General features: G+C 37.2%; 1 protein-coding gene across 1 annotated transcript; it reads right to left on the bottom strand.

The window, feature by feature from the left end:
- Positions 1 to 1,930: 1,930 nt before the first annotated feature.
- LOC137281439 (probable sodium/potassium-transporting ATPase subunit beta-3) lies at positions 1,931 to 10,553 on the bottom strand. The gene is made up of 6 exons (XM_067812665.1): positions 10,332 to 10,553; positions 6,661 to 6,801; positions 6,203 to 6,316; positions 5,152 to 5,315; positions 4,859 to 4,972; positions 1,931 to 4,370 (listed from the first exon to the last, which is right to left on the bottom strand). Exons 1-6 carry the CDS (start codon positions 10,435 to 10,437, stop codon positions 4,131 to 4,133), a joined length of 879 nt encoding a protein of 292 aa, XP_067668766.1. The 5' UTR covers positions 10,438 to 10,553; the 3' UTR covers positions 1,931 to 4,130.

Genomic DNA, 10,553 nt, shown 5'->3' on the forward strand with positions numbered 1-10,553 from the left:
CGCGCCGATACACCCATGACGTTCAAATGAAATGTAAACTGGACAACATGTGTTAGCTTTTAAAATTTTAACATGTGTTGTCAAACTTTAGTTTAACCTCTATAGGCTACCCAACCACCCGGCCACCTGTCGAACACCCATGGCCAGAAATGGACACAACACGGCGGGCAAATAATATCGTGTTGTAAGACCATATTTCATTACTGAAGGTACACAACACTTCAGTATAACCTATATAAGTGTTTTGATCACGAGTGAATGTGTTACCAGCAGTCGACGTTAGTGCTTGAACCCTGGACATTACGTGAATACATACTTCTCAGATGTTTTATATTACAGGCAGCGACAATACGTCTCTCGTGTTGAAATTGGGCCAGTTTCAAAACACTTATTTGTCTTCCAGCGTAACGGCAAATGCGTACGAATGAACATGGTTTTACGCCGCTTTTAGCAATATTCCAGCATTATCTCGGAGGGGTTGCACCAGAAATGGGCTTCACACAATGTAACCATGTCAGGGGTCGATCTCGGGTCTTTGATGTTTTTGATGAGCGAAGACTTTAAACTGAGACAACATGCATCCATTACAGAATAACTCATACTTGGAATGTTCACGTGACGATAAAACCTGTCATTTTCTCTCATTCAGTCCTACTTAGTTTTAAGCATGTGAGTGAATGAGTTTGGTTTTACGCCGCTTTTAGCAATGACCAGCAATACCACTGCCGGGTACACCAGAAATAGGCTTCAAACATTCTACCCACGAGGAGAATCGAACCCAGGGCTTCAGCGTGACGAGTGAACGCATTAACCACTTGGCTCCCCCACAGCTCCTAACATGTTCAAAGGCAGTCAAAGGCTAAGGTTACCAACCATATCACAGCCATCCGTGAACATCCGGATTAAGGCGACTGATGGCATGGTTGGGTCAGGCTCGCTGACTTTGCTGACACGTCATCTATCCCACTTACGTTGATCGTGATGTTGATCACTGGGTTATATGGGTCAGACTCAGTTATTTTCAGAGGTTACCTCCCCACTGACAGACACCCGTTTGGCAGCCTATTAACTGACAAACACTGAACTAGACTGTTAATTAGGGTAAGAACCACGGGTGTAATGGAACAGTCCATTGTCTTGTGATTATAGTAGGGTGATCCTGAAAGAGATTCGTTACTGAGAGCACTCCATGGCAACACTGACATGAAGCGTCATTTATTTACATTTTCTAAATAAATCATAATTAAGTGTAGTTATCATTGTGTGAATATTCCACTTCCTATTCCACATGAATAATATTTTGGTGTACATTTTCCTTTCACGTAGATATAAAATTTAATGATGCAACAGAGTCGCAATTTCCAACAGCTGAGGGAATACTATGCCATATTTTAACTGCAGACAGAATAGATGACGCTGAATACCTCAGTCAGGTACGTTTGGGAAACATTATTGGAGCTTCGAAACTCATAGCTGGCCAGGTTGCCTAACACAGGTTGGGGTGTCTCCTGAATAAAAAACTGGCGTTTGTTCGAATTAGCAGGTAGTTTAATAATTTCTGAAATGCTCCTATCATTTTTGACAATGTTTTTAGCAAGATGCTTGTAACTCCCGTTAGACGAGAAGACAATAGTTTAAGAAAATCAAACGTTTTCATATTCTTTTCGACTGTCACAGTAAATATAGCTCCTGTTTTTTCTTGAGTTTTTGTTTAGACTATTCCATTATGTGTAGGTAACAGGTAGCAGCTATCTGTTCATTGAACGGTACGTTGTTTTTTAATGATCACTCGTTTGAGTTAACATTTCACTGACTGCACTGACATTACTTAAATATTGCTTGCTAAACAATCATTCAACCCAACATTTTGATTCAGAAATCTGAAAGAATAATTTCGTAACTGATCATAATAAAAACACGAGCCCAGGTGTATTAAAACAAAATTTTATTCCGTTTCACAGACATCTGGTTAACATTCTACAGTGGTGTACAGAACTAAAAGCAAACGACAAATCGCACCTTACAGAAGAAACATCTTTCCCTGTGAGGTGTGATATTTAAATTAGGACAGCGAAGTACTTGTGTCTGAAGGGATAATTTGAAACTGATGTTAAAACAGACAAATACAAAGAGATAAAAAGAAATGAACCTTGATGTAGTTTAACAATTTGGAAATAAGTACATGCAAATTGTTCTGAAAATGTGAAGAATGTGACACAAATTATTGAAGAAATGCCATGCAGTCTAGCAACCCAATCATCTTGTGGTAATCTTGTACTTACAACCTGTATGACCTGCCGAATTCATTGTAGCATTTGCAGGAATCTAAAACGACCACAGTGGACATTGCCATAAAAAGACAAAAATATTAAAATCCGACAATGTGAATGTAGAAATGCATAGTACTGGTGAAAGTCCGACAAACATCTCGGCCAAACAAGGGTTTCAACCCATTTCTAAACATGGCTCACAATATTGGATTCTTACAAGTGATCATAAGAAATAAATGAGGCAATGGAGAAATATTCATTTGATAGTTTCCAAACTAATGATTCCAACTATGGCACATACATTTCTCAACACTACCTTCTTCTGTTTAAGAGATGGCAATACTTTGGGTATATACTTTTCAGATGTACTGTCAAAGACTTATGTCACACGTGATAACAATGTTATGTGTCACCAAAATTGTTTGGTGAATGTGTTCAAATCAAGATTCCTCCCTGAATAGAATGTCCTAAGATATCACACACATACATATATATTTATCTACCTATATGGGAATGTGCTGACAAATGGTGAAATAAGTGATGGTCAATTTCAACCATCAGGATTTGCTCCTTATTGAGACACACATTTATACATACACTTTCTGCACTGTGGGTTGAAGTGATTATCCAGGCACTCTTTCAGAAATCAGGAGTGCAATAAAATCTTCAATGCAGCAGATGATTTACGAGCATGCATATTTCCCTTCCAAAGACTGAACCAAATCACATTTTCTTAAAACATAATTCCTTGTCAAACACATACCAACTCCATAGGCATATATCCCCTATATCCAAAAGCCAGCCTATGCATGAATTTTCTTGCACACTTCACCATTCACACAATGTGCCACATACAATGATGGAGTCCCTACCAAATGTAGGGTTACCTTCACTTGTAAACTTCACCAACAAGGAACACCTTGTCAATCAACATCACATTTGCACAATGAACACTCTCAGACAAAACCATTGGCTGTAATAAATGTATGGAATGCCTTATGAAACAATTCCACTATATCAAGGGAAGCTTTTGAAAAGATTAAATTACACTTGATGACAAATAGAATAAAGAGCTTGCTTCATAAGGCACTCCATTTCTAGTCAGCTGACATTCCAGATTATATGATAGACAATATATCTATTTCTCTAAGACATTTTTATCTACAAAATTATGAAACTGAATCTATCACACGATTAAAAACCTTTTTTTCAGATTGTCATAAGATGGCATCTGTTTAATGACATTTTCTCTCCACTGTCAAGTTCAGAATAACGTAATAGGACACACAAAATGCCCAGTTTCTAATAGCATAGAAACATATATTTCTAACAACCAATAATGAAAAAAAAAGATCTGGACGAAAAAGAAAGAATCTCAATGCTAACAATCTTCTATTTACACATTTTTACAAAAAGCATCTGATATCTATTCAGCTACATCTAAAATCTTATATAATTAGTTAAAAATTATAAACATCATTCACACAAAGTTTTAACAATGTTTAATAAGACTTATTTATTTATTTTTATCACATTTGGTAACAATTTCATCTTTGACATCCAAGATGTATTTCTTACATTTGTTACAGTTATTACTGGTGTTAATTTTTCCAGCCCTTTGGAGCGGAGGGATTTTAATAATAACCCTTTCGGACGCAAGTCATATTTACATAGACTGACCTTCAAAACAGTGCTACACTTCATTAATACTTTATATCTGAACAAACAGCACTGTTAACCTCCACTTTTTAACAAAGTCAATGAATATGTATATATTAAGGATCAGGCCTTCATGATATGACTTTGTCCCACCGAGTATTCCCAAATTGATAAATGCCTATTATTTAACAAGTCCAAACATTAATCCACAATGATTTCAAAGTGAATGCTGCCCTGTCTGTCTGTCCTATCGTGCCAGATGTTTCTTGCCCAGGCTTTGCACTCTATAAGCATCCCAACATTTGGGGTAATATTGGCGAGATGGAGAAATACCAAAGGCGAAAGGTAGCCCTTCTGGTTCTTGTAGGGGTAGTATTTCAAGTCAAAGCCTTGTTGTGGCAGATACTCGATCTCTCCCAGGTTCTCGTTATCACCAGGGTTCTGAAAAACAAGATGAACTACAATCAAACCAATGTTAAATACATGGCGGGAATACAAAAAGATGGCTATATTTGGTAATCATGAGGGATTTTAAGTATTTTCTGCCATTTTTTTGGAAAACTCCTACCTTTTGGTTCAAAATAGAATTTTCTAAATGTACTGTATATCATCTGTTCTTATTTTCAGCTGTAGAAGTTTAACACTGCATTGAACTTGTTAATGTATGTCATAGAATTATGGACTTTAGTCATCATGGTGTCACCAGGCTCTGTTACACACGTCTCATCTATGAATGGCAGTTCTAGCCATTAATTCAAATTCTCAAACTAAGATTGGCCTTGGCTGCCAACTTGCTGAGGTGATCCAGACTAATACCCACCATCAGAACACTCTCCCCTTGTCCCATAATCCAGTTTGTCAAACTAGTTTGGAGAACCCACTATGGTCTCAACACAAACACCTTTAAGTGGAAGCAACAAAAGACTCACCTCTCCCTCACAGGTGACCCAAACACGGGTCGGGTCATATCTTTCCTTAAGGCTCTGGGGCATGTTATCTGGCAGACTGTCAGCCTCAAAAGGCTCAGGAAGCCAGTCAAATACCTGAATAAAAACACTCAATGTCAACACAAAAAAAATCGGAAAACACTGGTAATGAAATCTGTACAATTCTCAAGAAAATCAGGAGAGAATACAAACTCATTATTCTAAAGATTCCTTTGAGCATTAACTAATAAAGCAAAATGCAGGGTATTAATTCTAAAAAAAATGATGAACTTTACCTTGTTTAACTTGAGCAGAATGCAAGGTTTCCCAGCTTTGAATCCAAAGTCCTCTCCACATTTAGCTAGTGTAGCATTGAGATCAAACATGCAGGCTGTAGACTTGTCAGGGCGAGCCACACCATCAGGACAATCTTCTAAGTCACCACTGGCATTTCTGTGATCTACGAACAAAGTATAACAAATAGTATCAGTAACAACAGTTTGCTTGTCAACATTCTGCACCACCTGATCTTATTCAAGATCGCTTGATTGTTGATTGTTGATTGTTGATATCAGCATTATTACAAGCATAAGGCGACCTTACTCAAGACTGCATAGTGACCACTCTATCCAACCAAAATATTCAGTCCAGTAAATAGCAATACCATCATAATGATCCAAACATTGTAACATGGTACTGCACATAACCTGGGTTTGTAAACAGTTTGAGAAATGCAAAGACAGATAACAAAACTTAACAAGAAAAAAAAGGAATCTGAAAGAGTATGCTGCTTAGGGTACAATTCCCTTTGTCTGACAATTTCAAAAACATTTATTATGGTAGAAGATATCCAGAGGAACAAGGCGAAAATATTGCAAATAAAACATTATAGTTTCAGCACCACTACTAACAACAGATGCATTTCATTGCATTCAGACATAAAGGCAATTTGGGAAACTTTACATGAAATAATGCAGATATTACAAGGAGACCATGGCATAAAATGACCCAACTGACTTTTGAGAGTTAAAATACTGAAATTCTATAAACCTGAGGAAACCTTCAACATAAAGATGAATCAGTTCCAAAACAGAAGACAAGTTACAAAGAGCATTACTTTTGATTGCTCTCCAGAGCTATGGTGTATCTTCCTGTATTTTTCAGATATAACCAACAGCAATATGATGCCTGACAATTAACCTCAATTTGTTGAAATGTTTGATCAGGATTTTTCAAACAATTCTTCACATAATCCTGTCAAATTATAAGGGGCGTATGCTTCAACTTTCAAATATTAAGAATGACAGTATATCTGAAATATAAAGTTTTATTAACTTGGCTACTCACTTTTATCCAGGTACTCATTGATGTGCTTTACATATGGTTCATAACTTTTTGCATCGGCCATCTCATAACGGATTAAAGTGGTGGCGAGGTCTGGCATTGGCCGGAATCCCATTCCTGAAAACAATAATGTCTTTAAATCTCGGAAAATTAAAAAATCATTATCACAGAGGGTGCAAATATACCTTCTATGAGCAAATGGCAACACTACCACATATAAGGACATCATACCTAACAAGTAGTATTCAAGATTAATGAAAACCCTTGCAAATATGAACAGGCTACTGGGCTTGAAAAAATGTTACTAAATAGAGGAAAAACACAAAATAATACAGAAATTCTTGATGCTATTATTGGATCCTAAAACATGGTCCAACAAATACCTACTTTCATTAGCATACCACTTTTCTCACACACTGACAACACTGTTTTCACTTTCAAATTGAAACTGAACTCTGTACCTGGATTTCCTCTAATTAAACTATCGGTATGGATCAGCCTGGGGAAATGCTCGTCCAGTGTAGTGCTGAAGACAGCATAGCAAGCCGAAAAGAAGCCCGCAAGACACGCATAGTAGATTATGTAGAATACAGTGATCTCTCCTGCAAGAGAAAATAACAATTTGCATGACTGGCATCAGATAACATCGCCCAGTAATCAACATCTGTCGCAAATAAAGTTGAGAATGGAGAGTAAATGATACCATTTATGTAATGAAATCAAACATATATTTAGAGTTGCACTTTCTCAGTAAAAAGTACATTCTGTCGGTTACCTAGTTCCCAGTACACTTCTTCAGCAACCTATCCCACTCAGCCGAAGCGAGTTCCACTACTTCTAAATGGGGTTACACTTACAATTTTCCTTGTCACAGACCTTTCAAGACTGTTTGAAACACAATCCTCACTTCTCTAGACACTAGTATACAGTGACGTTTGTTCAAATGCAATCATCTAATTTATCATTGCTTTTCATGCATTTTTTTAAATGAAGTGACGCTGATGTTTATCTTGGTTACAGGTGTGATATCAGAATGGCTCACTTGTTGAAAGCATTTTATATCACTGGTGCCACGTGTCAGTTCTAATAAGTAATGCACAAGTACTTACTGATCTATGCCCTTACAATAAATTGCCATCCCTTGTTAGGGCCAAATATATCAAGTCTTGATAAAGAAGTTTTACATAAATGTTTGATTGGCTCAAATGTCTGACATTTTCAGTGACATGCCTTTAAACTCAATCGGTTTGGCAACCATTCATGGATTCATTGGGAGGTCACGGGTTGCCTCACACTGCTGTAGATGGGACATACTATATAGGGAAGCTTTTTACATATCACATTAGCAATGACTATATGAGCTGCAGGTTGTTCTAAACACTAGCAACAATCTGATTTCTTTGGCACGTTTGTCCTTCACATTTCCTGCCAGTAGACCCATTAGTTAAGTGTACTCATAAGCTGTGACAAAGGTAATAACCTTTTCTCCTTGGCCACTGAACCGTGAATAGCACATTGACTTTCCATGACATTCCCTATCAAGGCACCTCTTGCCATGGGCAATTACAAACTGGTTTTCCTCCACAAGCTGATACAAGATTACATAACAGTTTCAAGCAATTGACACTTGATATCAAGGGCATTACCTGGAACCTGTTGGGAAATGTTATATCATTCAGTGTAATGATTGCTGAACAGGTTTGTCAATTTGAAAATGAGAAGAATTTCACAATGGGGTTATCTCAATGACAAGGAAAAAAGTTTAACTGATTACCTGTAAAATGGGTCATACCATTCAAATTGGGGGAATAAATAATTACAGAGCAATTTTGTAGGGTTAATGACTGATGTTCTGAGGGATTTTGCTTCTAAAGGAGTGATGTTATTTACTATTACATTTCAGGGAAGAATTAGTAAATGTTCCAAGGTAACTTTCAAACAGAATTTCATGTTTTCATTGTGAAAATCTTGAGGAATTTCAGGAATAGAATGAGAAGCATGTCCTTTAAAAACTCGCTTCAACCAGCAAAATCATCCATAAATTTGTTCTACAAATTAGTGAAGAATTTATGCCACTGATCCCCTAATGGAAATATGTGTGCACTGAACTTGTTACTCAGTGCTGTCCGTACACCATGAAACCATAGTAACAACACAATCTCTGCCATGGATCTTCTGAAATCAATATAATCAAACAGGCAACAGACTAGCTTGAAAATCAGCTTCATTCCCAGCAGACACTTCGAGAAAATACAATCATCTTTGACATACATGTCAGGGTGCTCCAATTCCAAATGACATTCACAATGTCAAAAGTGTCTATTCTGGGACACATATGCTTAAAATATCTATCCCATAAATCATACTGTATGACTACAGGACCTGCAAATACGATGCTCATAGCAAACTTCCAAAAATACACTGATACTTTTAAACAGAAGAACAGGACAAATAATATTAGTTTCAGCACAAACAGTCAAACATTTGTCTACAGCATTTTCTATTTTCAGCACCCCTTATAACCTTGATTACTGCCCTACCCATGACTGAATGGTACCCTTGTCAAGCAAGTGACAGGAGTCATTACACTATTGTTGATTTCTATGGAACTAATGATCACAAGCATCAACATGCTTAGCAAAACAACTTTATTCATCCTTCACATAACATAAGAAAACAAAGGTAATATACTCATTCTTACTGCATATGATTTCCTTCTTAATTATTCATGCAAAAGGACCGACTGCAAGGTTACACTTAACTTAAAAACACTGACTTTATTCTTTCCTCATCACAGCACAAAAAAAACAAGTATTTAACTGTCAGAGATGATCTTTTATAAGCTGTAATTTACCTGATGAAATTTCCTACACACATTCTGTAAAATTTAATGGAACATTTCCCTACTTCAAACATTAACAGTAAACCTTCAAATTGTGCTGCTCTGGAAACATGGCTAACAATTTGGGGAACCTATTCCCCAGAGCTAAAGTGGCCAGGTGAGAGTCCGCGTTTGACCTATATTTCTCAGGGTGACCTGAAACCATTGGGCCACAGGCATTATTAACCTGACATGACAGTGAAATGTCCTCATCCTGACGTTCTTCTAGGCTACCGTAAAGAAGTTCTCTGAGCATACAGCTTGCTCCATGGAGCATGCAGCTCCATGGAGCATGCATATTAGCATAATACTATTTGCCTAACCACTGTCTTCGCCAGCAAAACTCAATAAAAGCTTAGAAGTAAAAATCTATTAAGTTTCCACAAATTTTGCTTAGTGAAATGCAAACATCCAAAATATCACTTAACCACCAGGTAAATGCAGCCACCCTTGCAGAAAGGGTTGAATTAACTGAACATTAAGATCAGCAACTTTGGATCACGTTCATGGTAAATCCTAACACAAAACATGTTTACCATTATAGATTATTTCTTAAATGAAAACCAAATAGAAATTATTATAAAAAGTTTTAGTCATCTCTCAACAAAACTTTATATATAGCAGTTACTTTTAAATGCAGGTTGCAGAAAATGCATTCAATTGCAAGGTGATATGGAAACGTTCTGGGATCAGTAACCAATTACTCAAGTTAAGGCTTTCAGTGTGTAAATTCTGGCCTCAAAATGTTTGGAAACATAGTACTACCGGTTCATGGTGTTGGAAGTGGTGGATGGAGGGACAAAACAACAAGGCAATATTATGAAATGTCAAACATATAATGCCCCATGAATCTGAAACACTGGTATCATGCAAGACACTAACTGTCTAATATCACCACACCAAGAGTTATTGATAAATAATTCCGATAGATGATTTAGATAAGAAAACTATTCATTACAAGTTGTAACGAAACTAGCACCGATGTAACGTGCCCATGGAAAAATTCTCTTCCAATTTACTATCTGTACATCATTTCGGGGGACCGTCCACCCAAACAATAACAAGATATTCAAGCAGGGCAGATTGATTAATACTCTTGAATGCATTAGATCGCTTTTGTAAGGGAAAGTACATCATTTCATATTTCTCTAGTAATGCTATGTCTGAACAGAAGCCGACCAAACATGCACGGGGGTGCTGCTCGCTCCTGTTTTCGAGGACAAACTGCACAAGAATATAATATCCACTTACCCCAATTCCTGCCAGATCTTCCTAGGACTTCACCTGTTTCAGAATTGTAAAGAAACGTACAGAAATTGGTAAATTTCTGCTTAACCGTAAGTTTGTTTTCCGCCATGGTGAACGCAGAACAAGGAGAGAGATCTAACCTTGACGAGAACCCGGATGATGGATGCGCAAGGCGATACCAGTCGCTACTTTTCTTCGGCTTGTCGTCACGGTCACGTGACACCG

Source organism: Haliotis asinina, chromosome 4 (assembly GCF_037392515.1).
Source record: "Haliotis asinina isolate JCU_RB_2024 chromosome 4, JCU_Hal_asi_v2, whole genome shotgun sequence".
NCBI classification, from domain to species: domain Eukaryota; kingdom Metazoa; phylum Mollusca; class Gastropoda; order Lepetellida; family Haliotidae; genus Haliotis; species Haliotis asinina.